We start from the raw sequence: 27,550 nt of genomic DNA, 5'->3' as shown, positions 1-27,550 counted from the left end.
ACTATGGCAGCAAATTCCAAACTTGTACAAATAACATATGCAAATGTAGTGAGAGTAGAAGTCATATTGAAGACCATGGAAATTGTTGATCTTCCCACAGTGCATGACATCATTGTCAAATTCAAGGCACTGAGAAACAATCTTTAAGGTTGTTTTTGTTTTTATTTCATGTTAATTTCATGAAAAAATGTAATTAAATGTAATGCGAGTTACATGTATTTAAAAGGATGTAATGCGAGTTGCATGTAACCCTTTATTTTCTTCTGTAGTTAGACTAGGTCAAAGTTGGTTGAGTTGCTCCCACTTTTTCTTCCACCTTTTTCTCAACTCCTGTGCTTATACAAAGGAGTTCCTCCTTATTGTAAAATCATCATTATCTTTATGCAAGAGAGCTCTTGAGAAACTGTGCTGGCAGAACTTTGTTTGTGTAAGCACTATTTTGAGAGAAAGTGAATACAAAGGAGCATTTGAGACTTAACTTTGATTAAGTGAGATTGTTATTTGTTTGAGTTGTAAGCTTTGTCTATAATTCATCCAAGTTATCTTTGATTCATATTATTTTGTGTTATTAGTAATTATATCTTGTGATTTGAATAGAAAAGAGTTAAGAAGCAATTGGAGCCAAAGCTTTGACCAGGAGCAATTGTGGAAGTGTATAGCTAGAAGCTTTGTCTATATCTTATACTTCTTTCTTAATTCGCAAAATAGTAAGTTATTCTTACTTTTAGGAGTCTTTGTGTTCTTGATAGAAGTTTAGTTAGAGATTCACCTTGCCCATTACTCGCTTCACAAGTAAGTGGATTCTTTCTTGAAAGATAAGAAGAAAGGATATTGGTAACACACATTTTATAAAATCTCTCAACTTCTTGCTTACCTTGAGTTGATCCAAGGAACAGTGAGAAGGAGGAGCCTTCCCTTTAAGGTAGGAGAGACTCCGTCTCACACGTTGTGGTCGGTCATCCTATTTTGTGACTGAATTTTTACCCAAAAACTATCGGTTGCAAAATATCCACCCAATAGTGCATATTTGTTAAAGAGTTTTGATTTAAGTGTTCTACATACTTGGTCTAATGGTGTTTTGAGCACATTGACATTATTTAAACATACATATATTTAGGAGGAATGCAGCAAGTGCTTTGCACCAATCAAAACGACTGAGAATATTAAAATTTTATATGACAGTCTTCTGTAATGAATAGCATATTACAGAGATAAGCACATATAATGTTCTGATCTTAAGGAGAGCAGATTTAAATATCATGAATTAGTCCCAACAAGAATTCCCCACCATGCAAAGGCTCTAAATTACTTCCATTCCAACGTTGCATATCCCAATGTTCTACCAAAATTAATAATTATAGTGCCTAGCTTATGGAAGCCCACAATCCTCATGCCTTAAATCTGTTCCAAACAATCACGTCATGCAATGTATATTTGATGCCCATAAGAGTCTGCTTGGAAATGGATAATTCTTAAGCCCACAATAGAGGAATCTAATGCCCAATGATGGCTAATATCTATGCGCAGCAATGTATGATGTCAAACAACTATAATCCTCACACCTAGCATATCATCTTCAGTAACCCCTTATAAATGATCCAAATTTCACCTTCAGGCATTCATGTTGAATAGCTTCCAAAAATATTTAATATCATGAATCTTTCATCCAAAATTTAGATTGATAATAAATTTTTTGTTTGCAAGTAAATTTTAAAATATGATGCAATTGATGACAATACAACTTTCCTTCTAAGTTTCTTTGTTTTTGTCATACCACATTTACTGTGGGATTTTTCTTGGGCTTTATTATGGCTTTGGCCAACTTTGGCACAACAATTGATGTTGGTGTTGGAGTTGTTGCTGTGTATGCTAATGGCTCTTCCGAGCACATGCCTTCATAAGTTCATTCTGAAAGTGTTTCACAAGGTAATTCCTCCCCGAATATTTTTCTTAATAATGCTTGTGTTTGGCTTGAACAACATACCTTGATAGGGCATTTTGTGGGTTGTACTCCTTCTGAAAGCATGCTCAAAGAGTGGGTTGCCAAAGCCTGGACTCCTCATGGAGTGTAGCTGGATGGCATTCAAAGCCTCAACAAGGGCTTTTTTTTTGTTTCGTTTTGGTAACCCTAGTCATGCCGACTGAGTTTTTTCCCATGGTCCTTGGTTGGTTAGGTCTTGCCTCCTAGTTTTTCAGAGGTGGTCTCAAGATCTTATTGTCTTAGATGACAAAAAACTTTGGATCCTTGTTTGGGTTGAGTTCTCAGGTATCCCTGTTTCATGCTGGTCTTTCATGCAACCTATTGCACAAACCCTAGGCAAAGTGGTTTGCATGGAGCTTCCTAAGCTTTATAATGCTCGTGCTCAAAGGAGAGTATGTGTTAAGGTCGACCTTTCACGGGATCTCAAGGAAACTGTTGAGATCTAGGTTGGTAGCACCACCTTCACTTAGAAGGTGCTTTATTTGAATTTGCTCAACACCTGTTACAAGTGCTAGTCTATTGAGCGCAAAATCATAGATTGTCCATTTATTGAGTGCAACAAACAACCTCCCAAGGAGTTCTAGCTGGTTGCGGCTCCGAAAATGGATGAATGGACGGTGGTTGCCCATAAAGGGCAAAGCCCCGACGACTCCAAAGGAAACTTCCACTATTGCTGTTCAGGCTTCTCCGAAACCCATTACGGTGATTTCAAGTGTGGTTCCCACTTTCAAGTTTGCTCCTTTGTTGTTGATTTCAAACCCTACTTCTATCAGGATATTTGGGCCTATCATACCACCGTGGGAATTAAGAGAATTAAGAAAGGTCAACAGACCCTTTGTGAGCTTCCTGACATTCTCCAGGTATTTGTTCGCCATTCTGTCAAAGTTTTCACTACTCAGGGTCATTCCAATGCTAGAGATCAAGCCTTGCAATCCTACATTTCTGTGGTGCCTAATAGGCTTTAGGTTGAGCAACATGCTTTTTGTGAGAAAATGCTCACCATTAGTGATCGCAAGGAAGTCGTCTTTTCCATGCCGGATGACAAGGCTGTAATGCCTCCTGTAGGTAATAAGGACAATTGCTTGCAATCCCAAGGGTGGAGATTAATTTTTTAAGTGATATTTCTTGGAAATGCTTTGAATGGATAAATTGCTTCTATTTCTGATATGGAAGGTAAAAAATATAAAATGATTATATATGTCTGCTTGTATCGATAATGGTCATTATTATCTTTATAATCTTCCAATGCTATAAGAGTTACTGTTGAATATAGTTACATAGTTAGATCTTTTCTGAAATGTTAATAATAACTAATAAACCTCTTACAGTTCTGCCTTATAACTTGTTTACTATGTAATGATTGTTGAGTGGCATGACTGCTATATCGACATGTTTGGACAATCACGATGTGTTGCTATGTGGATGTGACAATATATCCATGCGATAGAGATGGCGATCTTGCTTTATATAAATGGTTCCTTTCTTTGATCTGATTATGTCTTCTTGCCACCCGAAATGGGAGTAATCTCTAATTGATACTGGATATTCGTAATTGGATTGGCCAATAAGGTAAACACTTGATCTAAGAAAATACACCGGGAGAATAAATAAAATAATGATATCCTTAGCAACTGCTTGCTAATTGCAACTGATGTATATTGTTCTTTCAAGGATTGTTTTGCCAGCGTAAATATCTTGCCTTATTTGCTGTTAGACATAGTTTGTATTGTTTGTTGTTTTCAATTCCCTTTGTAGTATTTGTACGCTGGAATAATTCTCTTGTATGTCTGATATCGTACAAGATTTATACTCAAGAATATGCAACAAGATTGTTCGATGCCCAATAGAATGAGGTCATTTCTCATTATATATTGTGCCAATCAAATTGTTTTTGAAAGATGCATCACATCTCTTGGTAGTTAATGGTGATTACAATCTTTGATTATGTAGTTTATACAAGGTGGGTATGTAAATAGATTACTTTAAGTAGTGTAATCCTTCCTAATGTTGATTGTCGCCTCAAATAATCTATTCATAGTTAACCAAATTTGATTGGATCCAAGTGCGATAATCTCTACTTGCATTGTCATGGCTATTGCTTGGAATACATAGGAGTCTATCGTGGTTGTCAGTATGGACTGGCCCTTCATATGTGTTGATGTTGTAGTCTATCATTGTTGATATTTGTGGATTATTTAATGACTCCACTTGGTGACCAACAATGTAACAGTGGCTATCTTTGTTTACGGCAATGAAGTTTCCTTTCCCCATCGTATCAATTATCTTATTCCTTTGCTTCCACTATTTGAGCATTACCCATCTATAACTAATCATAGTTTGTCAAATCGATCCTTGGCAAACCTCTAGTCACCACTAACGTAGATCATTGGTTTATGCTTTCTCAGGTCTTGTATAAATTGACCTTATCTCTATTATTGATATCGAATATATGTTAAGCTAATCTTTGGCTACTCTTAATTATTTTGTATTGTTGTTTTATTATTAATGCATTTGTTCATATATATATATATATATAGTTTATATTATGAATTATGTTATTATCATTGTTATATGTTAATGTTTGTCTTAGCAATATTAGCATAGTAATACTAGGCCTCCAAATTTTTATTTATTTGTTTATTTATTTATTAAGATTTAAATATTATTATTACACATAATATATTATGTGATGTTCTCGACCTCTGGATACTAGTCTGATTGGTAATATCAGTCTGACTCAACAAAATGTACGAAATGCAAGAAAAATGTTGAATGTATGGTATGCGAGATTTGCTGTGACCATACGACAGTGATTGGGTTCGTATGGTAGGGGAGCTAAAGCAAGCAGTCTGTACAGTAACCAAACAGGAGGCAGTGTGTTACGTATGGAAGCACTTGAAGGCTGCACGGTAAGCAATTTTTGACCCTACGGTAGTGAAGAGATTGTGCCGTACAGAAGTGGGAAGACAGGGCTGTACGGGAGTGGGAAAACAGTGTCTTACGGTGTTAGAGACAGGACCGTATGGTAGCGGTAGAGTGTATTGCAAGGAGGGTCATATGGTAGTAAGGACAAGATCGTATGGTAGTGTGAAGGGCATCTAGGTATGGGAGAGAGCAGTGAATTAGGCTGTACAATAGGCTTGAAGGCTGTACTACTGAACTTGGAGGTCGTATGGTAGGCTTGTGAGGTTGTACAATTGAACTTGAGGCCTTCCGAAATGTGGAGATCGAACTGTATTTGATATCAAGACAACACATTCACCAAATATGCTATAAAATGATAGAATAAATGATTCAATACAATTCCAGATATATATATGCATTTACTACAAAGATTGTGCTCCGATTTGCTAGATCTGAGCGAAGTATTTCAGGCGATGGAATAGGGTGAGGGTTGAATCCCACCAAAACCGGACAAGCCAAGTAGGGAAGATATTTCACTTCTAAAATAACAAACAATAGAGAATTTCAATAGAAATTCATAGTACAGATATAATAATCCAAATTGCATACCTACGACTACCTACATGCCATGCTTAAATAATTGTCGGGAAAACCTTCCAAGGGTGTACAGAGATAGTTGACAACCATACTTACCTACAAAAATAATTAAATTAAAAATGGATTCGAGATATATTAAATCAATTGGCCCATTAACAAGGTTTAATTGAATACATTTATTTTATGACAAAGACATTACAGTCCTCCCATCCCAAAATTTGCTTGTCCTCAAGCAAATGTAGATCCGGTTCTAGGAAACCTTCCATAATCAGCCTCTTTAGTTCTGAGTTAGGTACTAAGTAGATCTTCCTGTCGAAGTAAATGATATCATCAATAACTTTGTATCTTTCATCACGTACATAGCCATCCATCAACTGACATGCAAAAGTGTTCTTGGAGTACTCGACCAATAGATGGGCTCGGCAATTATCTAAGGAATGGGGTAAGGTGTTGACTGTCATGTTTTTACTTGCAGCTTTTGGGATCAAATCATGTTTAGAAATGGCCTCCATCTTCTTGATTGTGACTTCCCTTGATCCTTTATTTGACATTCCTCTTAGCAACACCTTCTTGCCATCTGTCTCGAATGAAAAGTCCATCCTTTTGAAACTTTGGGTGTACTTGTCAAGAGTTTCCAAGCACTGGATGCCCAAAATGATATCTGTATCAACCAAATCTATGACAAAGAAATCATCTGTCATGGTATAGTTTCCCATGGAAATTTGTAGCTGTGGGATCACATGAGTGCAAGGTAACAAGGTTCCTTCTACAACCTTAACCTCAAATCCTCCATGCTCAACTGTTCGCAAGCCTTTACTAGTGACCAAAGATGAATTGATGAAATTAAGTGTGGTGCCACTATCAATCATGATTGGGACTTGTTTTCTGTGAAGTGTGCCACGAACCCTAAAGATACCACATCCAGTCGCTGTACTGAGGGTAGCAATGAAACCCCCTTTTTGTATCAGGGTATTTATTCTCTCCTGCTGGAAAATTTCTTCATCAGTCCCTGCAGGTATTTGTCCTTCGTCATCATCAGGAATCACCTCAATGTAATGAATCTTTCTCTTCCCAAGGCAGCGATGACCAGGTCTCCATGGTTCTTTGCACGTGAAATAGAGCTTTTTCCTCTGGAGCTCTTGCCAAGAATCTTCATCAAACTGAGGTTTTTTTTGAATTGGCTCCTTGTCTTTATCTTCTTTCGGGGATAGTGTTGGTGTAGTTGCGTGAGTTTTGGAGGAGGATGCGGCCATGTTACACACCTTCTTAATAGCTTTGTTGAGTGCACACAGGTTGAACCCTTTGATCTAGCCTCTCAAAGGCTCTCTCAGCCCATCCATGAATAACACAATTCGACGTCTTTCAGAAATGTCTGTGACTAATACCGACAGCCTTTGGAACTCAGTGATGTTGTTGTCTACCATGCCCGTTTGCTTAAGTTGAGCTAGATCTTTGAAGTTTAGCTCAGCATCCTTCCCATCAAAACGGTCAATGAGTCTCACAGTGAACTCAAGATAAGAGGTTACTTGGTCGTGACTGAGAGTGTCCATCCATGATGCCACGACTCATGCGCCACTCCTTCGAGATGAAGTGCCGCAAATTTGATTGCTTCCTCTTCGGGCATTGGATTGAGTTGGAAATAGGTATCTACCTTCAAAACCCATGATTGTGCGGTGTTAGCCGATTGGATGGGTCCGGCGGTGTTTCTGTAGCCGACGGATTGACTGTCGTCAGTGTTTTGTATTTTGTAGCCGACGGGTAAATAGTTTGTAGCGGATGTAATGTTGTGGCCGACGGACTCCTTCGGGAAGGTTCGGCGGTAGTATTTATATCCCGTCTGGGATCATTGTAAAGCATCATTCATTCGCTATTGCGAATATTATGAAGCCTAATGTATGTTCTGGCATATGCGAATATAATTCTGCTGTTCGTGTTCTATTGTCTGTATGCCATTCGTTGCCAGAAGGAAATTGAATCGTGCAGGGGTAGCAGTTCTCAGCGGGAGGGGCAAAGAAGTTTGCTGGCTAAAAAATCGCACAGGATGAGAAGATGGATCTGCACCACCACCACCATTCTTTCCAACTGAGTTGAATCTACCATATTTGAAGCAGTCGTAGACCCAATCACACAGAACCATTTCGACTTATGCCTGTAATTTTCGGTGGCACAATAAAATCTTCATTCATCTCAAGCACTTTTACCGGCGGTTTTGGAAATCTTGAACGGAAGTGAGTCGATGGGTTATCAAGTACTACTTTTGATTGGAGGATCTCACTTGACCATGCCCATAAGATGTAATAGCTGAAGGAACGGGATTGGAGGTTCTTATTTGAGTCGGACTCCTCCAATGGTTATCTGCTACCGTAACGGTCCGTGGGAAAGGTGACTTCGACACATCCAGAGTGAGATTTTTTGTAATGGACGGAGGAAACAAATATAAGGAGAAATAAGCCATTTTTGCATGGAATTGACAGACAAACAGAAGCAGGAGGGTTTGCTAAAAATAATTTAAAAAAAAAAAAAAAAAAAAAACGACGACAGAATCAAACTGTTCGGAATGAGTAGCAGATGATGCCAAAGGGAAGGGGAAGCATCAGTGGTTGCGAATATCAGTCGTGGGAGTCTGACCAGTTGAGAAGAGTTGAAGTTGCTGCAGGCATGGACTTTCTGTGTACCAGAGGCAGTGGGAGCTGGTGTTGGCTGTGAGGCTGTCTTGGTGGATGCGTAGAGAGCTTGGGAGGAGCTGATCATCTAGTTGGAGGCAGTGCAGCGACACTTGGCTCAGGGTACCGAGGAGTTGGACAGAGAAAGCAGCACAGGTGGCTATCAAGGTCAGCTTAAGGAGGCAGTGTTGTGTTAGCAGAGGCTACAGGCACGGGACGAAGGTGACAGTGATGTGTCAGAAGCAGATTTCTCTTGTTGTAGTCACTTTGTTAATGTATTTTGTTTGTTAATTTGTCTTAAATATTTTGTCAGTCGTTAGGAGACGACTTTTCTTTTTTGGGGGGATGGTGTTAGCCGACTGGATGGGTTCGACGGTGTTTCTGTAGCCGACGGATTGACTGTCGTCGGTGTTTTGTATTTTGTAGCCGACGGGTAAATAGTTTGTAGCGGATGTAATGTTGTGGCCGACGGACTCCTTCGGGAAGGTTCGGCGGTAGTATTTATATCCCGTTTGGGATCATTGTAAAGCATCATTCGTCTGCTATTGCGAATATTATGAAGCCTAATGTATGTTCTGGCATATGCGAATATAATTCTGCTGTTCGTGTTCTATTGTCTGTATGCGTTGATTTCTTTACCTGTGTGGTAAACATGCGATAATGGCTCCAGATCCATCAGATGGCGATAAGTTTACCTTTCCGATCTTTCTCCTGAGATCATTAAAATAACTGCAATTTCCCTCGCTAGAATATCTCATTCTTAGATTAACATAGTCTTTGTAATATATATTACCTTCCATATTCATGTTCTGCCAATCTTCCCAAAGTTTTTCTTGCATTTCCAGAAAAGTAGGCTCTCTTTTTCTGCACAGTGCTTCTATTCTTGGAAAGATGTCGATGGTTGAGAGTGAGAGGGTTGAAAGTTTTCCCTTTTTGTCGCTATGCCCATTTTGTTCTCCTACCGTCTTTCTCTTGGATAATTTTTGTAGTGTGTCCTGCATCAGCCTTTGGGTTTTGTTGATTTGTATTTGGTTTCTGTTGAGCTCTCTTAAAAGATTCATGAGTTTTGCCGTAGGATCTTGATGATTTGCCATTCTAGCAATGAGGTTATTTTGCCTTCTCCTTCAAGTATAAACTTGCATTCACTTCTAAAGGCTGGCAGAATCAAAAACTCTGATACCACTTGATGTTCCCGACCTCCGAATACTAGTCTGATCGGTGATATCAATCTAAATCCTCAACAAAATTTACAAAATGCAAGAAAAATGTTGAATGTATGGTATGCGAGATTTGCTGTGACCACACAGCAGTGACTGGGTCCATATGGTAGGGGAGCTAAAGTAGGTAGTCCATACGGTAACCAAACAGGAGGTAGTGTGTTCTGTACGGAAGCACTTGAAGGCCACACGGTAAGCAATTTTTGGCCGTACGATAATGAAGAGATTGTTCCATATGGAAGTGGGAAGATAGGGCCATACGAGAGTGGGAAAATAGGGTCATACGGTGTTAGAGACAGTACTGTATGGTGGCGGTAGAGTGTATTGCAAGGAGGGCTGTACGGTATTAAGGACAAGACCATACGGTAGTGTGAAGGGCATCTAGGTACGGGAGAGAGCAGTGAATTAGGCCGTATAGTAGGCTTGAAGGTCGTGTGACTGAACTTGGAGGTCGTACGGTAGGCTTGGGAGGTTGTACTATTGAACTTGAGGCCTTCCAAAATGTGGAGATCGAATTGTATTTGATATCAAGACAACACACTCACCAAATATGCTATAAAATGATAGAATAAATAATTCAATACATTTCCATATATATATGCATTTGCTACAAAGATTGTATTCCGATTTGCCAGATTTGAGCGAAGTATTTCAGGTGACAGAATTGGGTGAGGGTTGAATCCCACCAAAATCAGACAAGCCAAGTAGGGAAAATCTTTTACTTCCAAAATGGCGAACAATAAAGAACTCCAATAGGAATTTGCAGTATAGAGATAATAATCCAAATTGCATACCTACAACTACCTACATGCCGTGCTTAAATACCCGTCGAGAAAACCTTCCAAGGGTGTACAAAGATAGCTGATGGCCATACTTAACTACGAAAATAATTAAATTAAAATGGGTCTGAGATATATTAAATCAATCGGCCCACTAAGAAGGTTTAATTGAATACATTTATTTTATGACAGGGACATTACATATTATTGTAATAATAATTGATTATATTTTAGTATTTATTATTAATTAAATATTGTATTCATCATTCTGTGATTATTTATCTAATTTGACATCTGAGATTGGGGACATCACAAAGGCCCCTGGGAGTGATGAGTTTCCCCGTGAATTTTATAAAACCTTTTGGGAATCCATTGGCCTTGACCTACATAAAGTTTATTGTTACCTATTTGACCTATTAGCTCAAATAGAAAGGTCATACTGCTGAAATGATTTATTATCAAACACTTGGCATTCCATGCCTATAGATTACAGTTTATGACGAAAAGCATTACCAAAAAGAGCAAATATAAAACAAGTATTATAAGTTTTTCCGAAAATGTAATTTTATTTATTAAATGTCCATAGTGTTTCACACAGGCAGTGAAACTGACTAGTAAGGAAAAATAAATTAGAACCTGATTTTTACACATAAATACAAGTGCAGAAAGAAAGAACAGAAAAGCAAAAGGGTTCATAGGTGCCAGCCATGACTGGCTTGTTGCTGGTTGTCCACACGCTTGCTTCCGCTGTCCTGCTTTTCCACGTTCCTGCTCCAAATCCTGCAAATGCGAAAATGAGTTAGATCAAAATGATCTAAGCAATGGCCAACAAACTATCCTCTTGCCCTACACATGCATTTACATCCAAAAAATCTTAGAATCCTGATTTATTTTTTCTAACATGTTTGTTTCCTGTGCAACATCCAATCTCTTAACAAGTACGCGGATATAACCGTAGGCTCCCACAAGGGTTATTGAGCCTAGCGTGCTTATAAGAGGTTGGATCATTAGAGCTGATCAAAAGTACAATAAGGATATTAAAGGTATGTATTCATTTATGACCTTTTATTCTTAAAACAAAGAATGCTACAGCAAGTTATTCAATAAGGAAAAAGGACATGGTATTTTCTAATTGTTTAAGGGACAAATTTACATCAGTTTGAAACCTTACAGCTAGCTGCAATATCTTTTGCCAAATAGTTACAAGTCCATTCTTGCTTGAAATCAGCTTGGAAATGAAGTGCATCAATGATTCCATAGAAACAAGCAGAGAAATATATTCATGATTTTAAACATGCTACAACAATGGAATTAAATTTACAACTGAAAGAAAATGCTGTAATATATTTAAAATCATCAGTTAGTGCTGATTTTCAAGACAATCAGCAAAAGGAGAGCGAAAGTAAATGCCCAGCTGGAATAGAAGTTTCAAGAGAGGAACAACAGAATTTTTTTAACCCTCAAGCAAAGCTGAATTGAGTAAAACTTTCAAGAATAATTTTGAGACAGGATTGGACAATATGTCCAAAAGATTGTATGCAGGCTGGACTATAGATAAATTTCAGTAGGAAAAGGCATATGAGAGCATCTGTATTTGGTGTCACAATCGTGTTAGTCAATCACAATGATGAACAACTGAGGAAAGATATACATATATTATAGTTTAATGCCTCTGGGATGACAAAATAAAACTTGTTGAAGCAATGTGTGAGGTAGCATATATGACATTGGCATCTTTCCCTTCAAATGCTATAGCGTCTTACGTACGACATACTATATATACAGTGTTGGGAAAGGTGATGTTAAAATACAGCATCAAAAGACCAGAAATAGTTGAAATTGTAATTGTAGATATTGCTTTTGAAGGTAACATTGGTGTGAAAATACAAAGTTCGAGAATAATAAATATTTGCCTCAATATTCGTCTGAGTGTGTTTTCTCGCTTCCATTCTGTAAAAAAACAAGAGAAAAATGGTTTCTCTTCTAGGTCGTTGCAGTCAAATAATAAGAAGGAATGCTGTAAGGAAAGATGCTGTTAAAATCTCATACATCCAGAATAATTTATTATTCATGACTTGATAGTAGGGAAGTATTCAAGATATCAAAACACCAGAAGAGGTATTGTAGCATGAAACGATTCTGGTGCGAAATACCATGAATGAAGGAAAACCCATTTTGGGTTTCAAGTTAGTTTTAAGAGAAAAACACATTAGCAAAACAATATATGTCCATTTCATGATATCAAACTCCATAATGAGCAGAAAATACTAGGTACATCTATGGCGTCCAACAAAGGGAAAATCAAATGAGATGCATATATTATCATGACAAAGACACTGAATCTAGGGATATATTTGAAAAAAATGACACAATTTCCTTTGCTTGTTGACCGTTCTGTTGGAGGTTCAAGTGTCTTTGATGGGGAGCTAGAGCTGATGCTTCATAGGCGGTTACTCCATGATGATAATACGGGTGCTACTGAAAACTTGAATAAAATAGTATGCTTCAATGACAACAAGACACGCGACGACTTAATTGTACAAGGTAAAATATTTTTGAATATAAATCCTATAGAACAAGCTTCAGAATGGAGACATACGAAGGGATAGAGAGAACTCTTTCCTCTACAAATTTTCTTTGCAACTGTAGAAGATGAAAGTTACATTAAGGAACCCCAATTTTCGGCACTGGCAAAAGGGTATGAGCTACCACTAAATGTTGCTATCATCACACTACAGGAATTGGAAGATGGACTAACCTTGCTATGTTTAACACATCTTTACGAGGCTAGCGAAAATACCAAGTTCTCGGCACTTGCAACTGTTGATATTTATAATTTATTTCCAGGAAGAAAGATTAAAAAGATTGTGGAGCTTAACCTCTTTGGTGTCCTAGATAAATCAAAGGTGACAACTTTAAATTGGAAATGAAAGAGAGATTGTGGCTCTAACAGCAAGGAAAGTAGAAATAACCATTAATGGCGGCCTCGATACCTTCAACAACAAGAGAAAACATAAACATTTTTTGCATTTTTAGGAGAAAATCTTACCCAGTCGCTGTTAGCAATTAGCTACAACAAAAGCATTAGAAACTCCAGAGGCTTCAGAGGTGGAAAAGCACAGAAAACCCATAAATGACAGTATGATAAACCCAAATAATCATGCGTATAACACCTTCATAGTGGCAAGAGATGGTAGAAGAAGATGCATTATGTCCATTCATGACATCGAGTTTCAGAACTCCACACTGGAAAAAGAGATGTCCAAGGTTGGCTTATGGCAATTGCCTAAACCCTAACCACAACTCTCATGATTTCCAACAAAGCTCATGGCAAGAATGAATTTTTTCCAAGGCAAAATGCCAATGTATATGCCCCCAAGTTGTATTTCATAAATTTTGGAGTTCGGGCATATTGTGTTTTTTTTAAATTGATAAATCCATGTTACTTATTTTGCTGTTGGGGCGGGGGGGGGGGGGGGGCGGATTTTAATATCCTAGTCTTCCTATGTCATTGTTTTTGTTGCATTTGCACTTTGTGAAACAAATTATTTAATGGTATTTATAAACCATTCAAATACATTAGTTATTATTATTAAAAATGCATTATAAGATCAAACATGACACGTGGAGTTTAGTATTTATTAGGATATTATATTTGACTTATGAGTTACGAGTCAGTTTGGAGACATGTGGAGGGAATATAGGAGACTGGAGGTCAAATTTGACTTTTGTTTGTCAGTTAAGAGGTCTTTATGGTCAGTTTGAGCCTTTTAGGGACAATTAACGATGAGTCATAGGTCTTATTATGACTTAGTGGGCTTGAGGGATTGATTGGACATTACTTTGGAGGTTTCTAAGTCCTTTTTTGGGGGCTATTTTCTGGCATCTAACCTAAGGGTTGTTTGAGGTGTACTTAGTGAGTTTTTTGAACTCATTTTGTTTTTGAGTTTTGACTAGTGACTTGGAGAGACTAAGTGACTTTTATCCTTGGTTTTTTTTGGCATTATTGGTTTGTAACTCAGTTTTTTAGTGGAAGATCGAATATATTTTGTAGGTCTTATCTCATTTGTAGAGCTCTTCATCTTACTTGATATTGTAGTTCAGTATGTCAAGTGCTAGTTTGTGAATATCATCTTTCCTTATTAGTATTTGCATCATTCACGCTAGTTAATGAAATATTTATTCATTGGGGTCCATAATAGGTTATGATTTTCTTTTTCTTCGCATCTGGGACAAAGTATCATTCATAAGTTGTTCGTCTTTGTTAAAGTTTTTAAGCTCAGGCTTTAAGTTTTATGTTTTTTCAGTTTTCTCTCTTCCCTTTTCTTGGAAAGTTAAGTAGTTTTGAGGTGTGAGCAAGCTAGGAGCTGGCCTTATCTGGAGATTTACTCCTTTTATAGTTCACCCACAGCTTAGGAGTGTTTCCATTGTCATCTTGAAATGTTAAATTATTGTTGAATTTGATAAGGATGTAATTTATCTCGAAGCTTTTCATTCTAAATGTCTAGGCAGTCTTATCAATAAAGGAAACATTAAATTCATAGCTAAGGCTGGGGATTTTGAAGATATTTGTAACTAGAGACCTATCACGCTTTTGAATGTCTCCTATAAGATCATTGCTAAGGCATTGGCCCTCAAGATTTGCCATCTCTTGCCATTGATTGTGCGCCCTGAGCAGACTAGCTTCATCAAAATCAGATACATCTTGGATAATATCATTAGCTGTTTGGGAAGGTATGGAGTGGGCTCATTAATCTAAGCAACAAACACTCTTCAAAATTGACTTTGCCAAAGCCTATGATCGGATTGAATGGTCTTTCATTCTTGCTATGATTAAAGCTCTTGGGTTTGGTTCTATTTTGCTTCAGTTGGTGCAAATGCTCTTTGGGGATGCTTTTGCTTGCTTCACTATCAATGGCAGGCAATCTTCTTCTTTTGGGTTGTTTAGATCCATCCACCAGGGTTGTCCTCTTGCCCTAATGCTCTATGTGCTTGCTGCCAAGGGATTTGGGTATTTGCTTGCCAATGCCATCTCCTCTGGTTTGGTTCGTGGCATCTCCCTACCGGATTCCTCTTCCCAACTGGTCAATGGGCACTTTGCTGATGATTTCTTCCTCACTCTCATCGAGGATGATGAAAATATTGCCAAAGCCTTGTAGTGTCTGGACACCTTTTGCTTGGCCTCAAGCTCAGCTATTCAATGGCATAAAACTCTTTGCTATAGGCAATCCTTTCTTCCAGCTCTTTCTTGGCTCAACCAGTACGAGTGGAAGAAGATTCAACATGGGGATGCTTCTGCTTTCTAGGCATTCCTTTTGCTTTCCAGGATTTTCCTGTTGAGCTTTGGAATGTCGTGCTTGCCAGAATTAAGAAAAAGCTTGAATACTAGATTGCCAAGCCTCTTTCTCTGGATGGTAAATTCTAGATTTGCTCAAAGGTTCTAGCTGATACCAATGTTTATTATTCTTCATGTTGGGCTCCCTCTAAAGCTTCCTACCTAAAGTTTGTAATGTCCCCATTTGTTGCTAGCATCACAATTTCAGGGATTAGCCTAATATTGGATCCTCATAGGCTATGAGGATGGTTACAGGGTCTTCTAAGGATTGATTCATCTCCAACATTCAGCGATTTATGGATTTGGCCTTCGTTCGATATCATTTGGACTCCATTTGCCATACTTACTATGCATAGTAAGTTAGGAGTAATAGAGATGGACCCTTTCTATTTTTAGAAAGTGTATTTGGTCACATGGGGAATTATGAGGAGAGATTCCTATTTCAGATGACATGACAATCAGACAAGTATTTCAAGAGATATTAAAGTTTGAGTGACTTAAGTGATTTATTTAAATATTATAATGTTATTATAAAGTTATAAAGTAACTTAAATGACTAAAAGACGAAATTGGCTTTTAATCCCACATTGCCTAGTTGTTTGTGTCGTCCCTCATATCAAGGTTATAAAAGCGTAGAGCTACATTGGGATTGGGAGCATGAAAATTATGAAATATGTTATTTTCTCAAATCCTAAAGGTTGCTTAATGTGATTGGATATTTCCTAAGGACGAAACCCCTTAAGGAAAATAGTAAGGATGGACACAAACCGGTATCTCACCGTTATTGGTTCAAGTCAGAATTAGAGGCAGTACGCTGAAGATTATATGCATTCTTCCTGAGATTGCGACAAGTAGAGATAAATGTACGGTCAGCCAAAGGGAAGGCTTTGAATATTAGATCACTGGTACGGAGCTCATGAGGCAATAGGTTGGATGACAGCTTGAAGATATCAGCTTGATAGACGACAGGTGTGGGCAGATAGCAGGTAGCGTGGGTTGTTCTCCAACCGTAGCAAATGCCCATCATAGAAATCGTGACCTGCACATCTTTCTCAGGTTTCTTCCATCACGTTTTCTTCTGCATATTAAGATGTCATCCTACGTGAGCTAGGAGTTACTTCATTTAATTTTGCATTCCAGTCAGTAATTTCTATCAGCAGTTGTAATAGAAGTTATATGTATTAATTCAATAGTACTGTTATTCTTGAGTTACCATTTGTACAAACTACTTTTGGATGTCCATATATCATTTGTTTTGAACAGTCACACCATAAATCGGAATAACAGTCACAGCAAGAATATCATAGTAATATCAGTACTTTCATCTTTGGGAATGCACACCAACTGTTTGTAAAAATGCCATAGACAAATTCTGAATTCTTTTGCAAATATAAGGGATGGGATAGTATAATTGTGCACTATATACTGTGATGTGTTATGAAATTAAATCTAAACATATAAACTATAAGAATTCAAAAACAAAAGTTTGCTGAGCGAGGAGGTATTTTTTAGACTTGTAGCACTTGTTTCTATTGTTTCTTCTGCTGTTCTATAAAAGAAAAATATTCAATTTCAAGTTTAGAATAGAGATTTTCTTGTTGCCTGAAGACGAGATGCAAAGTGTTTGGTAAAATGAATTTCAAAGATAAGTGAATATTTCAGAATGCTATACTCATACAAATGTTTGACAGAATGCCTATGCTATGAACTTGAAATTTGTGGTTTAATATTGGCTCAGTTCTAGTAAGGGTTCTTATAGTGGTATTAGAGCCATAAGTCCTGCCAACCTGTGGGAAAATTTATTATGTAACAGGTTGGTTTAAACAGGAAACATGACAATTAGGCATGAGGAAGAAACCTTATAAATTTGGTCTCCTCCAACCTAAACAAGCAGAATCTTCAGATCAAATTGACATTGAGGATAGTTATTCAGTTGATGAGGACTTAATTTTTGGAACAGGTAAACAGGTTGAATCAGATTGAGCAGATTGAACAGGTTGAACAAGGTGAATAAGTACAGGATATCTAGATGGCTCGTAATGAGAATGAACAAGAACAGGAAGTGAGGGATACCTTGAGGGCTATTAGAGATGGACAAAACAATATAGCTATTGCACTTCAGCAACTTACAGGTGCTATGTAGAAGTTAGCTCTGCCTCACAAGGCAACCCAGAGTCATCACAGTGGAGGTGGTAGTGTGGCAGGATCACCCCGAGTTGCTGGGCCCCCCACACGGAACACTGACAGGCCTTTGATGCCTGTTTTTAATGTAGAGGAAGAGGTAGCACCACCCGGGAAACCAAACTTGCTACCAGATAATGTTATGAAAATATACGATGAATGGGATTTATTCCCCTGATCCAGTTAAGCAAAATTTGTCCTTTGTTCAATACTTAAATCAAAAAAGGAGAGCTTGTCAGATCCAGAGATAGTTGAGAGGACAATGAGGTATATGGTTTTTGCCTTTAGAAGGCCGACATTGAGATTGCAGGGAAGGAAGCTTGAGTTTTCCACGACACGTGTCCATGATGCAAATGTACCTGTATTTAATACGACACCTGCTAGTCCTATCTGTAGTGTTGGTGATGGACCCATTTCATAGAGATCGGTAGATGTATCAGTACCCTTGGTGGATAGCGGCACTAAGCTTCAGCATGTTGAGGTCCCTAGAATTGTTGCAGTTAGTGCAGAGACAGTTGATGCAGTCATTACTACTGATACTTTAGGCTCTCTTGAGGAGGGAATTATTATTGGAGATTTGTATGGGAGTTGTCATAGTGTTGCTCCAGTACAAGAAGCAATTGCTTCCTTAGGTGGGACCGATGCATGTATGGAGTCACCCAACTGTGATGTCGGTGATTTGGGTGTTACAATGGAGTTAGTAGATATGGGTTCATGCTCTAGCATTATTGATTCACAGCCTGACATAGAGTCATGTGTGCAGAGTCAGGTGACGATAGTTGAGGCTCTATTAGGTGATGGGGATGTAGACAGTATGGACCCCTCTGGTGATTTGTTGGATGATGCTATGAGTTGCACCAGGTATGATACCCCTTGTCAGATATTGGGTGATGACTCTATGAGGTTTTGGATGAGTCCCAGGATCAATGTTTACACGATCTTACTATTGAGGTGGAAGTTGAGACATGTGGGGAGATTGAGATTGCGAGGGCTTCTATTTCTTTAGAGGAGTTGTTTGAGGTACATAATAGTTGTATCTCGAATGCTAAGTTGTGCAAGGACGATTGCGCATGTATGAGTGATCTTGTGGTGGATAGTTCCTATCACAGTGCAGTTTGTGAGACACAAAGCTTGTATAGGAGTCAGGGGTTACAAAGGCATCATGTGATTTATCAGCTGAAGGTGACTGATAGTGACATTTCTTCATCTCTTGATCATTATGATGCTATTCGACATATGGTAGCTACATCTGGTTGGGGTGCCTCTGTGTTAGATGAGCACGATGATAATAGTCTTTCTGTAGCAGAGGTTCATGCACTTCGAGAGGCTGTTAGGATCTTGAAGCATAGCTACTCTTAGTTAGTTGATGACAAAGATTACCTTCTGGAGTGGGGTAGCACTTGCTATGAGATGTTAGAAAAAAAGGAGGTGGTTGAGCTCACCTGGGACCTTGAGGTGACGGTGGACTCTCTTCAGTTTACTCAGTTGGCTCTTTAGGAGTCACAATCACGGTTGGATGAGGTTACCGTGGAGTTAGAATGAGTATAGTCAACACTAGCCTTAGACCTTGTTTAGTTACATATTGTGGTTGGTGGTGAGTTTGCTTCTACGATTGAGGATGAGGGATGTGATGTTGTGGCAAACACATTCGTCCAGGATATGAGTGTAGTATGTATAGAGGAGGTGAGAGTATCACTGGACACGGGATCTCATGTTGATTTGCTTCCTTCTCCTAGAAGTGAATCTATTTCTTCTTTTCATAGAGTTGGTAGCATTGGACAATTGGCATTGTCACATTTTCAGAGAGATAAAAGCTATGGATTGCGGGGGAGTAGATTGATGTTTCCACATATAATTTGTACTGTACTGAGTCATTCATGGAGTATTTGCTTGAGAGCTCGGATTTGCAGGAGGTTTCATACATTATATCTGAGGGTGCTCTCATTCGGGGCTATTTGACGATTAGTGAGGAAGATTGTAGAGACCTTGGCTACAATGCTTCCCAATAGGGATTTTCTGGTTGGGTTTGTTGAGAGGGTTGCCCAGGATCATGCCCGACCAACAGTTCAGAGTCGAAGATTGGAACCATCTTCTGATTTCTATTTTGATGACGATGAACCCTTGATAGAGATTGGGAATTTTCATTGGCATTACACTGTGAGGAGTGCTCATCACTTTTCTTTTGACCCACAGGTATAGGACTTTGTTTTAAATGTTATGGATGGTGACAAAAGGTTTGGTATTCATTACACCCGTAGAGGGCGTACTTCTCCGCTAATGGAGGGAGATTTTGAGATACAGGGTATTGTGAAATAGTTGGATGTGCTAGTGAATGAGATGTTTCAAAATCACAAACAAATGACCCAACTAATTTCAAAGCCGAGATTTGAGCAGAGAATGATGACACTTTTTTTAAGAGTGGAAGGTGATGATATGGTTGCGGCTTCAGATTTGCGGGATATTTCTTATGAGACATTGCAATAGTTGGGCACAATTGAGGTGGAATGTGATGAGGATTTATGTCAGGTTAAGTCAGATGATGCAGTTGTTGGTATGAGTTCCTTGGATCATGTATTTGATGGCGATGTAGCGATTGTGGGAGTACGAGCATGTGAGGATATTGTCATATCAGCAGCCACTTCTGTGTCAGTTGAGCCATACAATGAGGAGTTTAGCAATATGCAAGCGATTGTATATGTGTGCTCCGATGATAGTACACTTGTTATTGTTGATGAGGTGAGCGATGTAGTGATAGAGTCATATACTATCGATCAACTAAGTGGTGATGTTCACTTCATGAATAGTCTTACGTTTGACATGGATGCAACATTGTCTTATGACAATCCGTTGTTGGAGGTTGATGGTGATCACTCACCTGAGTGGAGTTGGGCTACACTTGTGGTTGATACAGTTGGCATGAGTGCATATGGTTCTTTTGAAGCTACATCTCTTCAAGGGATTGTTGATCAGGATTCCAATCCAGTTTATATTATATGGGTGAGAATCAGGATGAAGATATTTCTTGTGGGGGATTCTTTTGGTGATATTCTAACTCCTACATCATTAGCACAAGTTTTGAGTGCTATACTGCAAGTTATGTTGTTGGTCCTAATGATGTTAGTTGTATGCATTGGTTCAATGTTAACAGGGGTGTCATGTACTACTTCATTTGGGATCCAGGTGGAGGTTGGAGTTCATTGTCATTGCTGGATTGCTTGAGGGCAAGCAATGTTGGGAAGGGAGGACTGTAATATCGTCATTTGTTGCTAGCATAAGAATTTCAGGGATTAGCTTAATATGGGATCCTCGTAGGTTGATGAGGATGGTTAGAGGGTCTTCTGAGGATTGATTCATCTCCAACATTCAGCGATTTATGGATTTGGCCTTCATTCGATATCATTTGGACTCCATTTGCCATACTTACTATGTATAGTAAGTGAAGAGTAATAGAGATGGATCCTTTCTATTTTTAGAAAGTGTATTTGGTCACATGGGAAATTATGAGGAGAGATTCCTATTTCAGACGGTATGGCAATCAGACAAGTATTTCAAGAGATATCAAAGTTCGAGTGACTTAAGTGATTTATTTAAATATTTTAATGTTATAATAAAGTTATAGAGTAACTTAAGTGACTAAAAGACAACATTGGCTTTTAATTCCACATTACCTAGTTGTTTGTGTTGTCCTTCATATCGAGATTATAAAAGCATAGAGCTACATTGGGATTGGGAGCATGAAAAATATGAAATATGTTAATTTCTCAAATCCTAAAGTTTGGTTAATGTGACTGGATATTTCCTAAGGACGAAACCCCTTAAGGAAAATAGTGAGGCTAGACGCAAACCTGGTATCTCACCATTAATGGTTCAGGTAAGAATTAGAGTCAATAGATTGAAGATTATATGCATTCTTCCTGAGACTGCAGCAAGAAGAGAGAAATGTATAGTCAGCCGAAGGGAAGGCTTTGAATATTAGATCACTGGTACGGAGCTTATGAGGTAATAGGTTGGACGAAAGCTTGAAGGTATCAGCTTGATAGATGACATGTGTGGGTAGATAATAGGTAGCATGGGTTGTTCTCCAACTGCAGCACATGCCCATCATAGAAATCGTGATCTGTACATCTTTCCCAGGTTTCTTCCAACATGTTTTCTTCTGCATATTGAGATGTCATCCTACGTGAGCTAGGAGTTACTTCATTTAATCTTGCATTCCAGTTAGTAATTTCTATCAGCAGTTGTAATATAAGTTATATGTATTAATGCAATAGTACTGTTCTTCTTGAGCTGCCATTGGTACAAACTACTTTTGGTTGTCAATATATCATTTGTTTTGATCGGTCACACCATAAATGGTAATAACATTCACAGCAAGAATATCACAGTAATATCAATACTTTCATCTTTGGGAATGCACACCAACTGTTCGTAAAAATGCCATAGACAAATTCTGAATTCTTTTGCAAATATAAGGGATGGGATACTACAATTGTGCACTATATACCGTGATGTGTTATGAAATTACATCTAAACATATAAACTATAAGAATTCAGAAACAAAAGTTTGCTGAGTGAGGAGGTATTTTCTAGACTTGTAGCACTTGTTGCTATTGTGTCTTCTGCTGTTTTGTAATAGAAAAATGTTCAATTTCAAGTTTAGAACAAAAATTTTCTTGTTGCTTGAAGATGGGATGCAAAGTGTTTGGTAAAATGAATTTCAAAGATAAGTGAATATTTCAGAATGCTATACTCATACAAATGTTTGATCTCAGAATGCCTATGCTATGAACTTGAAATTTGTGGTTTAATATTGGCTCAGTTCTAGTAAGGGTTCTTACAAAGTTGGAGCGTCTCTTGAGGGATTTTCTTTGGGTGATGGACTCCGAGCATCATGGCTTTCACAGAGTGGCTTGGGAGTACTGTTGTCTCCCCAAAGAGTTTGAAGGCCTTGGCCTCCTATCCATTTAAAAGCAAGGTATTGCCTTGTGTGCCAAATGGGTCATTCGTGCTCTCACTGGCAATGAAGCTTGGAAGATTCTCTTGAGGCACCATATTTCTTTAGTGTATCCAGTCAAAAAATCAACCTAGAAGGGGATTGGTTTTCAAACTCTTCTCATATCTCCTAAACCAATGCAAATCAAGGGCACTTTTGTGGTGAAAGCTTGGGAAGCCCTCACACCTTGGCTTCGCTGGGCTAGAGATGGCATGTCTATGAACCAACACAACATTTGGTGGGCCCCCTTATTTATTGTTGAAGGAATCCCATTGGCTAAGGTTCAAGGGGCCAATGCTTTGCATTTTCTCAAACGTGGCATCCTGACTCCTAAAGACCTTTTTTAAGGGCCACCATGAGTCTAAGCTCATGGGAGGACATTCAAGTCCAAATAAGGCTTAATTGTCCAGATCATCAGACATTTGATCTTCTAGTTTTTGTGGTGCCTCCTAATTCTACACAAACTAGGGGTTTAGTTAGTGAAACCATGGTGGAAGGATTGGAAGTGGTACCCTGCCACTCCTATGACCAATTACAAACCCAAGATGGGTTATCTCTGGCTGGTTACTCACTTGCCTATGGTTGATGTCCTGATCAAAGATTGTAGTACCCTCCCCTAATTTGCCCAAATAAAGAAACTTGCAAGCTACTTTATGATATCAATTAATTTGCTTAATAACTCAACATAGCATTTTTGTCAAACACTTGGCACGCATACTACAATATATAGGAAAATCTGAAATTTCTTATTTGCTAATTAAATATTGATTTTTGCCATGTAAATGTGCTTATACAATTGTTTAACATGCTGCGAAAAATATCAGTCTCGTATTCAACAACTATAATGCAAAAGTATAAAAATTTGACAGAAGAAACTTGGAATTAGTTGCTGTAGTATTTTTGCAGCTGTAGTTGGCAGCCTTCCAAACGCCAAAATCAGCAAGAATAAACAATAAACTTGTTGCAAATACTGTTCACGCACTGTAGCAAATTCACTATTCATGCGCACTGTAGCAACCACTATTCACGCGCACTGTAGCAAAACACTATTCATCCGCACTGTAGCAAAACGCTATTCACGCGCACCATAGCAAAACACTATTCATCTGTACTGTAGCAAAACACTAAATGAAACCCAGTGTGTTTGGAAACACCGTTAATCCTCCTGACTATGTCTTTCAACAGCAAAGAGAATGCTAGCAAAGAGGGATTCCGTCCTCCAAGCTCGATAATTAGATATCCAGCAACATAACATTAATCTTCATGCAAGCATACTAAAAAGAAGCTCTTCCATTTTTTTTATAGTGTTCTCACTAGAGCTCAATTCTTCGTTTTCTCAATGTAGGATAAAACATAACTCCCTTTATGTAACTTATGTCTCCAATGTGTTATAAAATAAAGGGGACTCTTTTAATTTAAATATTTCTCACAAACTATAATCTATGCATTAATAAAGTTAAATATTTAAATTTAACTTTATGAAATAGCTTTATCAATGTATAACAAATCTTATCAATGATAAACAAGTCTTCTTGTCGATTTTACACAATTACCATCGACATACCGCTGCCACTGGATGTCCGACTATGTCCAAGATGACTTACTATAAATAGTAAGTATGTCCAAAGTTGCCTCAAAACCCCTCAGAAAGACCTGCAACTGAAACTATCTAGGCCAAGTGGCCTCTAAGTCCCTTTAATGTCCTGGTTAGCCTACGAGACCGTGGGGAAATAGGCTAACGACAACATTATGCTATGAATGCTAAAAAGGGGACATTACAAAGATGGCATTTGCTGTCTCCTCAGAAAAATTGGAGTCTTGGATTCAATACATCTGGAATGCTATCACTAAGCTAAAGATTCCACAGTTTACCTGGTGTGTTCTTTTCCAAGGTTTGCCTTTGGGCCCTTGGCTCAAGCATTTGGGAACCCCAGATCCTAGGTGCCCTTTCTGTGGGAAATTTGAAAATTTTCTTCACATCTTCTGGTTTTGTAGAAGGGCCCAACAATATTGGCTCTGGATTCATGAGTTTTTCAAATCCTTCCAGCTTGAGCCCTTTTCTTGGCATGTTGGGAGATTCTCCTTGAATTCCTTTCAAGTATTCTCAGGTTTGGCATGCTTTCAGACCAGAGATCTTATTTACTTTGTTAAAGGATAAAAGTGCTATTTTGTTTACTCTGTTTTTTGGATATTAATATCTCCATGTACACTAAGGCTTATATGTAACAACGCCATGATGCAAATTCAAGTACAAATTTACAAGGTTGCGTTGGAGGTGGCCCACCTTTAGGAATTGTTGAACCATTGGGGTAATACGCCATGTATGGTTGCCAGAGTGCTGTCGGATTTTTCCTCCATGGACCATACTCCTCCCTGTGGTCATTTGCAGTGTTGCAGTTCCTCTGCTATCCGCTCCTAGATGCCACATTCTAAGGCTCCCCGCCGCTCTCCCAGGGGTGAATTTGTTGGCCTGCGTCGCCACTTTGTCTCTTTGCGGTGGGGTTCTGATTGGTCCCTAGTTGCTCCTCTTTTGCTCTTGCTGATTTTGGTTGGCCCTCCTCTAGTAGTGACCCAAAGTGGTCGTTCCCCCGCCCGGACTTGGCGATCTCGCCTCCCAGGGTGAAGGGAGAGAAAGATAAAGATAATGCTGTTGCTGATGACGGGTGGGCTCCTTTTGATCCACCTACTAAGGTGACCAACATGATCCTGCTCCATTGATTGTCACTGCTTTGGCCGCATGAGGGCTGCTTATCTTTTTTTTTTATGAATAGTTGTTAAGCTTTCTAGGCTTTAGACGAGTGAACTTTCGTGGGGTGGTGTTTGTATCCCCCGGCCCTTTTTTTGTGAATATGTAGCTTTAATATTTTAATAAATAGAAAGGGACTATTCATCAAAAAAAATATATTATGCAATCTTCAATGGTTCAACACGTCTATTAAAACTATGTTATTCACCTGCAACTTGACTAGGTTAGACATCTCACCATGGAAACCAATTTTTGATTGTCCACAAGAAAAATAGAATCAAGCATATGTAAATGAGCTTGCAATTTACCTTTTATAATTTCTCGTAGAGCTTTTGCCCAAGTTACTTTAAAATTCTTGTCATAAAATAATTCATTAAAGTACTTTTATATAGTGACTTTATAATATTTGTCTTTTAAATCAATTAAGTCACCTCTCTAAATTAATTAAAGTAAAGTCATTAGGAAAATTACTTTATAGGACAACTTTACTTATATCACTCCCAAACAAAGCTCAAAATTGTCCTTCGAGAATTAAATAGGCTAAAAGGGATGCTTTTGATTACTCAGCAGAAGCGGACATTACAAAAGAAGAAATAGTCGACTGATAATAAAATAGAGTCAACATCTTTTCATTGAGACGATGCCATAAACGTAAAATTAAACACTTGAATAACTTGAAGTGTACCTTAAATTATAATTTTATATGACTGAAGTGACTACTATAAAAATTACGTAAAGTACGTAAGGATATCTAAAACAATTAAAATGACCATTATAATGTTAGGAATTGATAGGTGAAATAAATAGAAAATGACAATTGTAATGCATATTTAAAAAGTAGATGAATAAAAATAGGAAGAATGTACACAACACACAATTTTACATGGTTTGCCCAATATGGGGAATCTCCACAAAGAAATCAGCCATCAAATTTTGTTATTATTCAGCAACATGAATTACAGACTTACAGCAATATCCATTACCTTATTGAAAACCTACCAACACAATCTGTTGCTATTTGTTTTTATCAAAACACCTATTGCTGCTTCAAGAAACCCTGATGTTTCATTTCACAGAACCATTTAGTTTCATACATTTTATTGTTCAACCAATTATAAGTTATAATTAATATTTGACTTCCTTCCTGTGGCATAGTTAACATATTAATGACCTACATCATTGATGTTCTGCAGCGTGTACTTCCTGCAGTGCAAATGTCCTACATTATGTTTTACATCCTTCAGCATGATCAGTCAACACATATCATTATATAATTATATACTAATAAAAAAAACATATAGTACTAACATGTTAAAGGTTCTTATAGTCAATGATTCATGTGGTTATGACCAACAAATTGTTGATGGACAGCTTTTTAATGAACCTTTGTCCAGACTCCAAATGCAAGGGTTGATTATAAATTTATAAATGACATTTTAAAAATAAAATTCTGTTTTACAATTTTGATTGCGGCATTGTTTTGGTATTATGCATCAGATTTATGATGTTAAAGTGAATTGAGAGAATTTTCAGGATCTAAGGTCATGGTCATCATCAATCAATTTCTGAAGATTTTTTTCTTTGTGCTTGTTTAAGGTTATGTAACTGGTTTATATTGGCTCACTATTTCTTTTTAATTTTACTATAGGCCTGGAGTTCTCCTGCCCTTGGTGATATTTTGCGTAGGAACAGTGTGCCTGAGTGGCCATTTCTTGCAGTATATTTAATCAGTGAAGCGAGTCTGAATAGGTCTTCAAAATGGAATGCATACATTTCAGCCTTGCCTCAACATCCATACTCAATTTTGCAGTGGTATTTTATTCTTGCTGGTATTATTCATTTATGTAATATGGAATCATTGTTAGTCTACATTTTTGGGTTTCAGAAGATGATTTTTATCTCTTTTCTTTGTCAGTTGCCCTACTTTCCTAGATAAGTGCAATGTTCTGCATTTTCTTTTTCCAATTTCAGGTCTCGTGCTGAAGTGGAGATGTACTTGGCTGCCTCACCAGTCAAAATCCAAGCCATAGAATGTATCAATGATGTTAATGAAACGTATGGCCATGACTTTTCTCTCTGAAATTTTCTCTGGCATTATTTGGTTCTTTATATCTTGGTCACATCGTTCATTGGATATGGCATTTTGTAGTACAA

The 27,550-nt window shown here is 38.0% G+C and overlaps 1 protein-coding gene across 1 annotated transcript in view; it reads left to right on the top strand.

Moving 5' to 3' along the window:
* Positions 1–27,550, top strand: part of LOC149570115 (Rubisco methyltransferase family protein) — a 222,807-nt gene that overhangs the window by 16,661 nt on the left and 178,596 nt on the right. The window contains exons 2-3 of the mRNA XM_089822778.1: positions 27,045–27,208; positions 27,368–27,451. Of these exons, the coding sequence (XP_089678904.1) occupies positions 27,045–27,208; positions 27,368–27,451 (248 nt within the window). The remainder of the gene's footprint in view (positions 1–27,044; positions 27,209–27,367; positions 27,452–27,550) is intronic.

Source organism: Cupressus sempervirens, chromosome 3 (genome assembly GCF_028749045.1).
Source record: "Cupressus sempervirens isolate cs-2001-9-10 chromosome 3, ASM2874904v1, whole genome shotgun sequence".
NCBI lineage: Eukaryota > Viridiplantae > Streptophyta > Pinopsida > Cupressales > Cupressaceae > Cupressus > Cupressus sempervirens.
This window is presented reverse-complemented; position numbering and strand designations above follow the sequence as displayed.